This window comes from Lates calcarifer, linkage group LG6, assembly GCF_001640805.2.
Source record: "Lates calcarifer isolate ASB-BC8 linkage group LG6, TLL_Latcal_v3, whole genome shotgun sequence".
NCBI lineage: Eukaryota > Metazoa > Chordata > Actinopteri > Centropomidae > Lates > Lates calcarifer.
The window spans coordinates 1,350,064-1,364,872 of record NC_066838.1 but is presented as its reverse complement, the minus strand read 5'-3'; the positions used below and the strand labels follow the sequence as shown (position 1 = coordinate 1,364,872).

General features: G+C 39.4%; 1 protein-coding gene across 1 annotated transcript; it reads left to right on the top strand.

The window, feature by feature from the left end:
* Positions 1-1,006: 1,006 nt before the first annotated feature.
* efhd2 (EF-hand domain family, member D2) lies at positions 1,007-13,788 on the top strand. The gene is made up of 4 exons (XM_018701559.2): positions 1,007-1,561; positions 8,320-8,467; positions 8,560-8,694; positions 9,717-13,788. The coding sequence occupies exons 1-4, from the start codon at positions 1,275-1,277 to the stop codon at positions 9,846-9,848; spliced, it is 702 nt and encodes a 233-aa protein (XP_018557075.1). The 5' UTR covers positions 1,007-1,274; the 3' UTR covers positions 9,849-13,788.
* The last annotated feature ends 1,021 nt before the right edge of the window (positions 13,789-14,809 follow it).

Genomic DNA, 14,809 nt, shown 5'->3' with positions numbered 1-14,809 from the left:
GTTAAATTGACCACAATGCAGCCAAGATCTTTGCTGCAGATAGAAAACCTCTGGTAGCAATTAAGCTTTCAGGTGAACACACAGTCACGTCTTATATTTGTTTACCCACTGTTTAATTTGTCACAGGCTAGATGAGGAGAGCGCACGGAATTTACACAGAAAATGAATGAGTGGAGTTTGGGTGGGTGCATGGGCTTATTGGTGCATTATTCTCTGCACTGCATGGGAAGGTTTCCCACTCAGAAGTACTGGATGAGGAGGGAGGCGGGGGTAGGCTGACATCACCTCAGGTCTCCCCACTGGTAGGGGGAGCTTTTCCCAGCACACATTTAATTACTCATGGGCAGCCTATAATTGAAAAAGGGAGAGCCAGCACAGCAGACACCAACTGACACCAAAGTCGCCAGCATTCTATTTAAAATCACAATCCAGGTTAGTGGTTCTATGTAACCAGGCAAAGGTGGCATAATCAAAGGTTTTCTTAATGTCCACATAGTATGATCCCTGTGTGAAACGAGCTATTGACTCAACAATTAACAATTGGGCACTGAAATGGGGGTTCACCCAGGGGCCCACGCAAGATAGAACCGCCAATGTCATTTGTGAAAGTTTTGTCTTACATTCAAGGTTTGCCAATGACTTTTATACTTAACAATTTTCATACAGTGTAGTTGTTCACTCAAGTATTTAATATGCTCCAATAAAAACTGACATAATATAAATATTCTGCTTAGGCAAAGATGTTGGAGAAAGTATCTGGGACCAAGAAGAGCCTTTGTCAGGCTGTCCTGAGGTTAAAAACAGCTTAATAACTGTGTATAACGGCAATGCAGATAATGTGGACACAAAATGCATGCTGGGACGAAACACATTGGACTTTGGCTAGCATCCCAAATTCCCACTTGTCATGAACATGGCAACGGTTGACGTACTAGACGTGGGCGGGGCTGGTCGCTGCGGCCCGTAGCCTGGACAACTTGTGAGGCTGAAGACGAGCCTATCTGCCTCTTTAAAAGGTGTGGTGACTGCGTGACACGGTGACACAACATCCTGGAGTGGAGGCATTTCTCAGACCTGGGAAGTTCAGCCCTGGAGACTTCAACTACAGGCTAGATAAGCAAGTAGGTGATATTACCGATTAATTTGCCCCGGAATTTCCCACAAATACCCGTATACAGTTTCTACACAGAGGGAAACAACCGGACAGGCGGCTGTCTATTAGCCTTCTCTACTCTGAACAGTTAGTTAGCTAGGTAACGCTCTCCAGTTTGAAAATGGCTACAGATGAGCTCTCGTCCAAGCTCAGCCGTCGGCTGCAGATTGAAGAAGGAGCCGAGGATCCTGTTGCTGTAGACGTCCCCGAACACGAGAATGGGTCGGAGGAGAAACCGAGTACAGCCAACGCAGACTCGGAGCTGGGCGCCAAGCTGTTGCGGCGAGGAGAGCTGAACGAGGGGCAGGGTGAGCCCAGCCAGCCCAGCATGAAGGTCTTCAACCCCTACACCGAGTTCAAGGAGTTCTCCCGAAAGCAGATCAAAGACATGGAGAAGATGTTCAAAATGTGAGTGTGTGACCGACCAGGTGATTCCCTGACACCCCCTGACAGGTTGGAGACCGTATATTACACATACCTCCTAACCAGTGCTTCCCCATTTCAATCTGATATGAGTCAGTTGCTTTGGTCAGGGAAGTAACGTTAAGATTGCTCATATAAGGAAGTTCAGTTGGCACGTTGCTCATGTAGGTCACCACTTAATAAAACATTAATTATATTGTTAAATCATTTGTAGTGTAGTAGTAGTAGTTGTAGATAGTAGGAAAAGTACCACAAAATAAGACACGATCTAAATTTAAATTTAAGGATTAGTGAGCGAGATTCGTAATTGGAGCTTCAAGACAGCACTTGGAACTCAGGAAGTGATGATATGACGGCCATTACACTTTATGAGATCAACCCTAATCTTAATCCAATAACTGAACTAAGAAAATAGTTTAATTAATACGAACATAATTAGTATTTTTAAGATGTACAATGTGTTAAACATAATGAACCCATGGATTTCTGTAGCTGGGGTGATTGCAGGGTGGATATCCAAGTCTGAGATAAGGAAATCAAGTTACATTGAGAATAGATGTTTTCAAAGTGTTCTCAATTCTGAGTCCAGGACCTGATGTGTGGAAAATAAATACAGTTGTCCTGAATAGAACTCTTAACCCTCTCTCTGGAGTCAAAAATGAATTGTGATGTACTGCATTTTAAATGTAATTACACATTAATCTAACATTTGAGATAGTTTTGACTTCACAAGATCGGATGTGATAAAGGATTAAACATTTAAAAAATCAAACAAGTTATTTGAGCCGTTGAAATCTGCCTCTGCACTGAATTCTATGAGGGTAAACCTCAGTTAAACCAGAGGTCTGTACCATAAAACAAGTTCCACTTGTCTCAGGGTTATCTGGTTTCACTGAGCCTCACATTGGCTGTCCTGGATAAAGCTGGTCATCAACTGGCTTTGTTAACCTTGGGTTTACCCATCCAGCTACAACCATGTTCATGTGAAAGCGCTGATGGTTATTAATAACAGTTATCAGAACCATGAATGACCTGCTTGATACGGCAGGATATGAAATCGTGATACATGTGGGAAAAGTAATTTATAGTAACAGCACACAATTTTATATTAAACAAGGTCAAATATATAATAATAACTAGAATAGAATCTGAAGAAATGATAGATAATAATTTCCAAATATTAAAAGTCAGGCAATAAAAAAGTATAGATTGAATATTTTTAGCCTTTTTTTTTTTTTTGTCTGATGATGAACAAACTTATGTGATACAGTTTAAAATAATGTCAGCTGCTTTGGCAGCAGAAACAGTTAGACATTACTTTAAACTGCAAATGACACCTTTTTGTGGATTGCTTTACTGGCTATCTACACATTACTTAGTTTAATAGAAAATGAATTTAGTTGACTCGTTGATGAGGCTGCTTTGCCATTTTTTTTGCAGAGTGAGTCTGGTTCCACAACTGAATTGGAGCTGAATGGCAGGAATTTAGGATCAGCTAGCACTTAACATGACGCCTTGTAGCAGCGAGCAGTCAGTGTGGGTGTGGTGAAATGAGTGTTGATTATACATTTGCTGACCGCTTCCTCTTACTCATGTGCTTCTCCTGTTTGTTCAGTAAATGTTGTTAGCAAACCTGTGAAATCTTGACAGTGCATGATATACTGTATGTATATACATAGACAGCTGACTGGATAAATGATGAAATGACGTTGTTATTATTACTAGCAACCGTATCTTTTGACAAAGCATCTTCTGTTCTCTGTGCTGTTCCTTGTGGTGATGTCATTTTGTTCTAGCTGAAGAGCTTTAGTTTTCAGAGAGGGAAATTGTTGCTTTGGTGACTCTCAGGTTCTGTTTTTGCATGTCCATGACTTTTGGCTGGTTTTGTGTGATGTGCTGCCTGGATTCTTCAGGTTCCTGTCAAGTCCAGGCCTGTCCAGGCATTTAAAATGCACTGCTTACACATACTTTTTGTATAACCATCCTTAGAGGGTTCAGACCCAATTACACATGTATGGTTTGAGCATTTATCTTGTGACTGTTGCTTTTTGCCCTTTGTTTACAGCAGAGTCTACTACCTCACCAATCCTGCTAAGTCACAAATGTCTCATATTAATTATTATCATCTTTAGTTAGAATAATAATAGATAATTTTTGAAGACAAAAAAAATGTAAAAGTCCTCCTGTGGCCAAAACTATAAATGGGTTATTGACATTAAATAGCACTTTAATTGCCATACAAGATAAAAATGAATGTAGTAAGTAATTATTAGTGTTGTCATTTAGTAAATTAGTATTGCACTGTAAGATGCAGTAAATGGCTAAATATTTCTTTGTTTTACACAGATCTGTTGTTAAAAAAAACTTTGTTAGTGTTTAAAAAATTTTGAGCCAAATCTCAAAATTGTCCCACGGTGTGACTGCCTCAACCATGGTTCAATAAATTATAATTTTTATAAATTAAAAAGAAAAACATACAAGTTTTAGCGACATTTCTTAAATCAAGAAAACAGGACTGGATGAGCTCAAAAACCTGGTGGTCAAAAGTCATACACCGAAAAGTAGTAGATTAGTAGTAGATTTGATATTAGAGAGAAGTAGACTAATAAACTGATCAACTGCAGTAACAGACTTATTGGTCCTAATTAAAACAGTTTCTGTTTTATTAGGGTTTATATGGAGTATCCAACCTTTGGTGGTGGCTACACATGCATGGAGTGAACAGTTGATTTGGGTTATTGGGTCTAGCAGAGAAATAAATCGGAGTATCATTGGTGTAACAGTGATATAACACATTGTGAAACTGGCTGAACAGTTGACCCAGAGAGAGCTTACAGGATTGGTCCTTGAACAGACCCTTGAGGGACTCCACACCCTGAGGAGGACACATGGTTGAATACAAACACTGAAAAATCTATTCAGCAAATATGAATGAAACCACCTTAAAGTTGTTATAGTTATGCAACTTATCAAGTAGAATGGCAGGATATCAAAGTAACAAAGGCAGCAGTCAAATCAAGTTGATTAAGAATAGAATGCTCACCTATATCTGCATGCATGAATATTATTGGTCAGTCTTAGTATTGTGGTTTCAGTACTATTTTAGTGATGAAAGCCAGATTGAAATTTATCAAAGAAAAAATGATCAAAGAAAAACTTGAGGATGAGGATTTGTTCAAGGATTTTAGATAAATTTGGTAGCTTGGAGATAGATCTTCAATTCTTTAACTTTGTTGGTTCAAGTGTGGGATTTTAAAAAAAGTGTCTGAATGCCAGCAATTAATAATAGTTTGGTATTGACACGGATGTGAGAGATGCTGATAAAAGAGAGCAGACTGAGAGGGAGACAGGAAGGACGGACTTTAGGACTTTTGTGGGAACTGTATCACAGAGACTAGAGGTGGGATGCATATGCTACAGTTTTGAAAATAATCTGCAGGGAGATATATGGTGGCTGTGAAGTGCGAATCACAATGCCAAACAACAAGGCAAAACGAGGCAAAAAAAGGCAACGACATATAGGGAATCACCACCACAAATGTGATACAGTGCAATGAAAATGTTCCATTATACTTTCTCAAATGTCAGATTTCACACTACATACATCTTTTTCTTCAAAAACTGTCTCTCTCTATATATATATAGATCTCTGTTGTGACCTTTGGTGAACAATGAGGTGGTGAGCACAGACATGTGAAAATAGAGAAACAAATTCATAGTGTTCTTGGAGTTCTACTCATTTTAGCCAATCAGCACAGAACATAGGAGTAACTGTCGTATTGTCAAAAATTGGACCACACTTGGGTTTGGCTGAAAAATCTTTGGGAGAAGGCAGTTTGAATTGGATAAATAAAACACTGAACATCTTCCTTCATGTGAGTTAAGGCCCTGTCTCTCTTTAGTTTCCTCAGTCTCTTTGGAAAAATAAATATCTCAAAATAGATATGGACCCTTGCCAACCAGTGAGACCAACATGGAAAAGATAGATTTAAAAGTTCCTCAACATAGAAACTGGAAAGAGGCAGCTACTGAAGTACACATACTCAGGTGGACGTTTATCTAGTCTATGGGAGCACAGACTATGTAAATAAGTTAGTAATTGCAGGATTGTCTTTAGCCACTTTATTGACTATGGAGTGAGTATTCAGGAAGCAATGAAGCTGCCTGAACATGAACACCGCCTGCTAAAGAGGAAATGCAATCTGATGACCAACTTCCTCAGTTGTAAATATCACAGAGCTGACTGTAGTTAGGACTGTGAAAACGCTGTGGCTGGGATTCAAAGGGATTATTAATGGACTCAGTGAATGTACTAATGTATTAGCAGCAATGCTGCAGTGTAAACAACACGTTACTGGCCAGGTTATTGCTATTTACAAGGGATGGAAAATCTGCCAAGTTAATAGTCTGTTGTGTGTATAAGACATGTTGACAACTGAAAGGATTTATTTCAGTGCAGACAGGTGCACTGTGCAGCACCTACTGATGGTGTCCAGGTTCACTGTTGATCAATACTGCACAGATTCCAAAGACGTTTGTCCCTATCAGTTATTTACACCCAAAAACATTAACCAAGTTCTAAAATAACATAGTTATCAGGAAAGAGTTTGGATCTACCTCCGCTGTATCACTCATCATGATCATGATCATGTGACTCAGCTCGACTTGCATATCAAGAATTAGCAGGACTCCGACATGTCTAAGCAGACATCCCTGGGGGAGTTCAGTTGTTCTGATTATTTTAAATAAATTGCATTCGTTGGATCATAATGTTTGTGCTTTATTGTTGTCTAAATGTAGGCTGTTATATGGCTGTTTAAAACATATGTCTGGCAGTTCCTGAATATGAACAGACATATTGACTGTCAGAAAAAAGTCAAGCACTACCTCTGCTCACTACCTAACTCTCCATGCGCTTCTACCTCAGTTTATAGCATCTACACGGGGGCAGGTGTCAGGACAGAACGGCTCCATGTGATTGGCCAAAATATTGACAAGTAGAGCGTGAATGCAGAGCACACGGAAATCTACCATTTATCACAGTTCAAGCAGTCTTTGAAAGATGCATATCCTGCATGTTCATATCACAATAACAAATTTTCAATATGTTGTGCGGCCCTAGTTGACTTGACCTTGTTCTTATGAACCGCCATCTTACAAATTTTAAGGATGGAGCAACCTGACGCTCACTGTATCCCTCTGCCAGTAAAGCCAGAATTGAACCCTTCTTTTCCTCACTCAAAACCTTTCTTTTCAACTCTTTTGGCATGGTCAGTAGTTATTTTTTTTATTCCAATTACTTTTGAGGTTCTACTAGCACTGTTTTTGCCATCCAGCTGGTCCTATTACAAGAGGATAGTGATGACCACAGCAGTGGTTTTTATACTTTTCCTTGTTAAACAAGATTTGGTTCAGGTGATCACTAAATCAATACCTCATTAAGTAGAATGAGGAATTCAACAGACCCTAGAATGGAATGGCTGTCAAACATGTAGAGATGCTGATTTCAGAAAAATTTGAAGTGGTCTCTTAATTTTTTCCAGAGCTGTATATATATTTTAGTAATCTCACCTGTTGCTTCTGCCTCAGCTGCTCAGGATGAGCCCTTCTGTTTTTAAGAATATTTTTCCTTTTTGTTTATCATCAACATTATTTCTTAATGTTACTGTTACAGCACAGTTATTGTTGGGCCCGTGCCACTGCAGAGGAATAATTATTCATGTACATTTTTTGGTGCTTGTCATGCTGGCTAACTTTTGCGCAAGAGGTAGACACTGAGGGCAGGGTTAGCCAGCAGCCTGCTTTTTATACTTGGTGCAGCAGCTGCTACAACAGTCAGGAGGGTCAAAGTGCAAAATAGACCTTGAAGTCCTGACTGTGAGAGAATTCAACAAGAATCTATGTGATTTTGTGTCCAGTGCACTTTGGGTTCGCTAAAAATAAATACTTTTCCCCACTCAAAGAAAGTTTTCAACTTGATTCCTGCGGTTCTACTTTGCGGAGTGCATGTATACACATGGCATTATACTTCCCCTACTTTAAAATATCTTTAGGTCTCATAGGGCATGTCCAAACTCAGGAACCAACAAAGTTCCTCTACCAAGTTGTTCTCTTGCTAGCAATAGGGAAAGGCTGACACTAAAATACTATTTTTTTTCAGCTACTCTAACAAGGCTGAATACTGAACTGTGGATTCAGAGTGGGTGGAAGAGGTGTCAGCTGGCTGCATTTTTCTTCTTTGATATACAACATAAACTTTAAAAGTATTGGTGTTCAGTAAAGATGGGAGCATGTTGTTTATAAAGGTAGGTTTTAGTGGGGCTGAAGTTGTACTAATATATCTTGGTTCAGAGAAAAATAAATAAAATACAATGCTTTGGCTACAGTTACATTCATGCATGACAACCCAACATAAAGTTCTTAGTTGTTACAATTACTGGGTCATTTATATCTCTTTAAAGTGATATGCATCGTTGATCTGAGTGAATTGTGCACTTATGGAATTAATGATTAGGAAAAGCACACTTATGTGCTACAGCTGAACATGAAATCATTTTTCCTGCTACTTCTGGTTGTAATGTTATTCAGGGACATTCCATTCACTGGTATTATATTGGCTGTAGGTAAAAACCTGTTCTCTTAAACAGACACCTCTAAACCTGGATAAATAAAACCAAAATTCAGAGGATGTGAATTTTCTTTGAGCTCTGTGGCCAAACAATAACAAAGCAGTTTCTCTGAAGGTATGATGCTGGGAAAGACAACTACATTGACCTGATGGAGCTGAAGCTCATGATGGAGAAGCTTGGCGCTCCACAGACACACATCGGCTTGAAGAACATGATCAAGGAGGTAGACGAGGACCTGGACAACAAACTCAGTTTCAGAGAGGTGAGACGAGAAAACCAGATTAAAATTAGTCCAAGGATGTAATAGTCCGTCTTTCTACATCAATGTTTCTCTGTTCTTCCTGTCTTTTTCAGTTCCTGCTGATTTTCAGGAAGGCAGCAGCAGGAGAGCTGTCAGAGGACAGCGGCCTCTGTGTCCTCGCTCGCCTCTCTGAAATTGATGTCTCAACAGAGGGGGTCAAAGGTGCCAAGACCTTCTTTGAAGCCAAAGTAAGTTGATTCAAACAAAAATACAATGTTTATTTGCAGTCAGTACACTGGCACAAGTGTTTTAGAAAAGGAGAGATAGGGTAAAGTAGACATCTACATACACAATTAAACATACATGCAAGCAGTTACTTCTAGGTGAAGCATCAGGTTCTGTCACAAATCTGTGCCACAGCTGATGCAGTTAATTTTCCACTAAAACTATAAGACTTTGTTAACAACCATTTTTCCACAATGGTTTTCCACAAAACAAGAGTAACACAATGTCTACACAGGCTGTGGTACAGTCCTCCCATCAGTGTTTATACAGGATGCATTCAGGCACAGCACTGACTATAGGTCACCTGCGTTTTGGCAGCGCTCACAGCCCAACATGCAATCACTGAAGTTTCATGGGTAAAAAAAGAAGAAAATGGACATGAAGAGCTAAAAATGGCTACACCAGTGGAATGAATCCTAGATCAGAGCTAACAGAACTCTGTAACACATGATATCTACTGGTGTCTAATCTTGACTTCCTTCCACTGCAGCAACAGCACGTTCTGTCTTACTTAACCTAATTTATCAGGTCCTGCCTTTTTGAAAGTAGGAATGTGTGATCTTAGGTATACAGTTATCCTTTGTATGTGTAAGTCTCCTATGCTGCATATCCCAAATTCTCTCCAGTTCTCTCTGAGTTTCAAATGTTTCCATGTTTGCTTCCAAATCTGTATTGTATTGTATTCTTTTGCTATTTTCCCTTTTGTGTCTTGTTTAGTTGTAGTTTAGTATTTGTCATTGTTGTGTTGGAAATGAAATGTCCTTCCTCGTCAGCCCCAAGGCTTTAGCTGGACCTGTTTCTTAGCTAGTGTCCATTGAAGTCCCTCCCTCTTTAATCTTCTGAATGTGTCAAAAGCACAGTCCCTTCATCTGCTTCACTGAATACCGAAGTGGTGTTGTGTACATGTAGTTTTTATGTCAAATCAACAATTTCCCAGGTGGCTGCAGTCCTTTACCTGACCCCTGTGTGTTTTCCTGTTGAACAGGTCCAGGCCATCAATGAGTCCAACCGGTTCGAGGCAGAGATCCGCCAGGAGCAGGAGGCTAAGAAGAAGCAGGCCGAGGAGCAGAAACAGAGACGAGCTGCTTTCAAAGAACTGCAGTCAGCCTTCAAGTGACCAACCTGTCTCTCATCTCAGGACCTCCCACTCTCTGTGCTGTACTAATGCTGTTAATTTGTCAATGAGTGTGTTTGAATGTTTGTCAGACAGTGGTAGTCCTGAGTCAGCTGCAGGGTCCAGGTTCCCTACATATTGACCACTAGTCTACAATACAATGGACTAGACATATATAATGAAAAATCAGCACCGTCTATGCTTATGGAGCTAATAGATAAAAAATCAGTGATTCATCTGTATATTTAGATTTATAACTCATTAACTCCCTCAAAGATGAAAAAAAAAAAGGTTTAGTGCAGCTATTGCCAGATGTGCAGTCTGCACTGAGCTAAATGAATGGATGATTTTTACAGTATCTGTCTTTAGCCACTGCGTCTGCAACATCAAAAAACCTGTTTTTACCCAAATATTAACTCTGTGGTCCACTGTGCTGGCACAGTGGTGTACTGACGCAGAGCACTCCGGCAAAAAATGGTTGAAATGATCAGTTTCCAAAGTAGTAAAATCCAGCTTTGTCGTTCAATAAACCGCTGCTTATCTGAATTGTATTTGATCATTTCACCTGTACTGAAACAACACGCAGTCACCAACACAGCCACTTGTTATGGGCTGTTTACACTCTGAACACTTGGCACCTGCTGTGCTTGGATCTTAAATCAGTAAACTGATGCTGAAATGACACAGTGTCTAGTTCCTAGTATTTGCATAGACTGGTGATGAATGCACTTATTGCACTGCTACAGTGTTTGCTTGTTTGAGCTAACTTTGACTGATTTTACTCTTTCCTGAACTCATATTAAATCTACAGTGACACTTTGTCATATAACCCACCTGTCACACAAAATTCAATTAGTGTTAAATGCTGAACAAATAGCTGAGCTCCACATTTTTACTGTCAGCTCTGTATTTTTGTACAATGGGGTTGGGTGGGTGTTGAGTAGATTTTGGTAGTTGTGGTTTGGGATGCTAGTTGGTGGTGATCATTCGTGGTTTGCACGGGACCTCAGAAGTACAGACAGCTTTAAGATAATGTTTAATTTTTTTTATTATGATTATTTCTTTTCTAGTTTTGGCCATCATTCCTGTCAGCTTAGTCAACAATTCACTCATTCACTTCATTGCTGAGATCTGGGGATGTAGAGTCTGTTTCAGTTTGGAGGTCACGCCAATCACATATCAGACAGTATGAAACCATCAAAATCAGTTTCCTGGGAGTGAAAGTTAAATGTCCACATTTTGCAGGAACTACTTCCTTGTTCACCTTTATTCACTTTACAATATTTTTCATTTTCAGATCAGTGGTTTAGTTGTGTGGACTAGCATTCCCATAGCTCAACAGTGAAGTTAGTGAGTGCAATGCTTCTAGATCTGACAGGGATGATCACCAGACTACAAATAGGCCCTTTTAAAGACATGCTCTCACTGTATGTTCTCTCACTTGGATGAACCTGGAGGTTCAACACAAAATATCATATGTGCCATTATAGCATTTAGACCAGTCCCACTTGTGTTTAAAAGCTTACACTGCTTTACTTTTTTCACTGTTCTCTCACTGTAATATTTTGACTAATGTGAAATCTGTGTTCATGAATTGAAACCAGCCTTGAATGCTAATCAGCTCTTTTTCTATGGCCCCTATTGTTGTGAGATGCAGCTTGTGGGGCTATGTATTTTCTGTAATCAGGTAAATCTTTTTGGCAGAGAGATTTGCACATTTTGCACTTACTTGGTCATTTGTTGTAAGTGTCTTAATTGAGAGAAAGTAGATTTAACCTTGATATGACATATAACCTTTGATTCAAGATTACCTTCCTTCTTTGGAACTTTGTGTTAATCCTGAAGATCGTTTGGTGGATCATGCTTGTGGATGCACAGTAGCAACCCTAAGCACGTCAGCAAAATTACTTTTTATGTCATAGGATATACAGATAGTAGGCTGCTATTTATTTTAAAGATAATCCAGCAGTAGCATGTGATGCTTTTAACATAAATTCATTTTCCACAGCTATACAGGACGGCTCAAGCTGTTGTGCTGTGTCAGTGCTGGATGATAATTGGGCAGTGGTATGGAAGTCGTGTTTTCAAAAACAAGAACAAACACAAAAACAAATAATTTGGTTGAGTTGATTGTAACTCATAAAGCCTATTCATCAACTGTCTTGTGAGATAGCATTGTTCCATTGATTCTCTCACTAAGTGACAAACTCACAGGTGACCTCATGTTTGAACAAAATTCTGTAGTTTAAATAAGTGAGAACAAGAAACTAAAGGAAGAAAAATATGAAAAGTGAAAAACTTTGCTATATACTGTCACACTGGCCTAGCCCTACATGTGTTTAAAATTATTTAAGAAATTGTATGTTTAATAAAAGCACACTAGTCAGGTATTACATTTATATGATCTTCAGGCTTATCACGTAATATAATCTAAATCTGAGAACGATTTCAGTTCTTTTCTTTTCTAGAACAGATTTCTTATCCTAAGTGTTTGCTTTTGAGCCACTTTGCAAATGTATGAGGGACAAACTTTTGTTTAGAACTACATAAGATAATATGCAAGATCCTTTAGTGTAGTTAATGATACAGCACTGTCTGTTGATGCATGCCAGGACACATTGAAGTGTCTTAATGAATGATCGAACAACTGTTTCATCACAGTATGAAAAATCCTCAGTACCTTGTGTAGGACGAGGGGTTTCTTTGAAATTTCCTCCCAGTTCATTGTTGACGACTCAACACAATTCACAACTTCATCAATAAGCTGGGTGGACATTTGGGCATTTCAGGGTTTAAACATGTTGCTTTCTTGTGTAAAGTGGTCAGTGAGTAGTTGTTATTTTGGCTTTTGTCAGGTCTGTTATATGGTGTGTATTAAGGCTAATAGTTTTTGGTTTTGACCAACTTTCACAGAGATGTGTCCGCAAAGTTATTTCCTGTTATAACGAAACACTGTTGATAGTATTTGGATCATTGTGCTGATTTGTTTTATTTTTTGGTACTGATCTTCCCACATTTCCTAAATATTCAAAAGAGTAATTACTTTTCTTCTGTTCTTTTGAAAAAAAAAAAAAAAATAAGATAAACCCTTTATATATGCAAATGTTTCATTACTGTGTTTCCTTGGTTGTTCTCTGTTGATGTTGTCCAGGATTATTCCAACACTGTATTATGTAGTGCATGTGAAACAGGAAACAAAGTATTATTTATTTTAAATTTCGTCCCATTAAACATTGCCGTATTACTGATGGAGAATAGTGAGTTGGAGTTGAGTGCACACACAGTAACGTGTTATTCCTCTACTGAATGCTCCTAACAGTTCATTCCTCAATGTCCTCATTGTTATCAGGATAGTGCCAAACGTTTAAACTACTGTCATTGTGTCCAGTCCAATGGAGCTTTCACTCTCCACCCACAAAGGTGTCAACAATGATGATAATGAAAGACAGTTATTCAGAAAGCTGTTGGCCGATGTCGGTGTTTGTTTTTCATTCTATTGTTGGTACACATTCCATCATACTTCTCATGAACATTCTATGATAAAGTCCATCGTGTCATGGATATAATTTTCTACTGCAAGTCTTACTTTGCCACTGAGAGTCACTGTGAAAGTTAAGGACTCAACTTTCAATCCACACTCCCTGATGTTGTTGCCATGGCCTCCCAGCTCACCAGTGATGTTCAGAAACTCAACTGTGAACTGAGTTGAATGTGAAAACTTAAAAATTGAGCTTAACATTATCAGGGAGTGTTTTTTTTTTTTTTTGATTTTGTTTTTTTTACTCATACAAGAGGTTGTCTTGATATGGTTTCATTTTCTTTCAATTTCCTTTTTTTATTAGTATGTGCAGCTGTACTGTCTTGTATGCTGATAACATGAGAAAAGGCTCTAATACATCTTTATTTAGATTTTCAATAAAATGTATCCTTTTGTCACAATAAATCAACTGTGGTTTGTGTCATTATGTCTTTTTTTTGTTAACAACATCAAAAAGAAAACGAGCGAGTTACCCAATGTAAAAACACTGATATTATTGAAATTGTTAGGCATAAGGAATCAGAATATTTTGCTGCGATTCACTGGAAACAAAGATTTAACTTCTCGTGTAGTTGTGGATTGTGGAAGAGTTTACTCCATTTTGACTCAATACTGCAATTCTCCATAATGAACAATTTAGAATCAGAATCAGACTTTATTAACAAGTAAGTTTTCACATACGAGGAATTTGTCTTGGTATATCGGTGCTAAAAACAGTGATAGTAACCTGAGAGATGAAAACGTAGATCTTGTTGATGAGCCCAGTTGCCGACAGGAAGAATCTGTTCTTGTGGCGCGAGGGCTTGTTTAGATGCACTGCAGCCTCCTGCCTGAAGGGAGTGTCTTGAAAAGATTGTGACCAGGGTGGGAGGGATCGGCCATGATCTTTCCTGCTCGCCTCAGGGTCCTGGAGGTGTACAGGTCCTGGAGAGAAGGCAGGTTACAGCTGATCACCTTCTCAGCAGACTGGATGACACGCTGCAGTCTGCCTCTGTCCTTGGCAGTAGCAGCAGTGTACCAGATGGTGATGGAGGAGGTGAGGATGGACTCGATGATGGAGGTGTAGAAGTGCACCATCATTGTCCTTGTCAAGTAGAACTTCTTCAGCTGGCGCAGGAAGTACATCCTCTGCTGGGCCTCACTTAAGGTCCTGGGTGATGATGGTCCCCAGGAAATGGAAGGACTCCACAGTTCTGACTGGGGAGTCACACAGGATGATGGGGGAGGGTGAAGCTGTGTTGTTCCTGAAGAAAACCATTTCCACTGTCTTCACAGCATCAAGCTCCAGGTTGTTTTCACTGCACCAGCTGATCAATCCCCCTCCTGTAGGCAGACTCATCCCCACCAGAAATGAGCCCAATGAGGGTGGTGTCGTCAGCAAACTTCAGGAGTTTGACAGACTGGTGACTGGAGGTGCAGCTGCACC

What these genes read in the sequence shown, in the direction of transcription:
- efhd2 (XM_018701559.2), top strand. Translation starts at nt 1,275, where the DNA reads ATGGCTACAGATGAGCTCTCGTCCAAGCTCAGCCGTCGGCTGCAGATT. An exon ending in ATGGAGAAGATGTTCAAAAT is followed by an intron (nt 1,562 to 8,319) that starts GTGAGTGTGTGA and finishes GTTTCTCTGAAG; the next exon opens with GTATGATGCTGGGAAAGACA. An exon ending in AGACCTTCTTTGAAGCCAAA is followed by an intron (nt 8,695 to 9,716) that starts GTAAGTTGATTC and finishes CCTGTTGAACAG; the next exon opens with GTCCAGGCCATCAATGAGTC.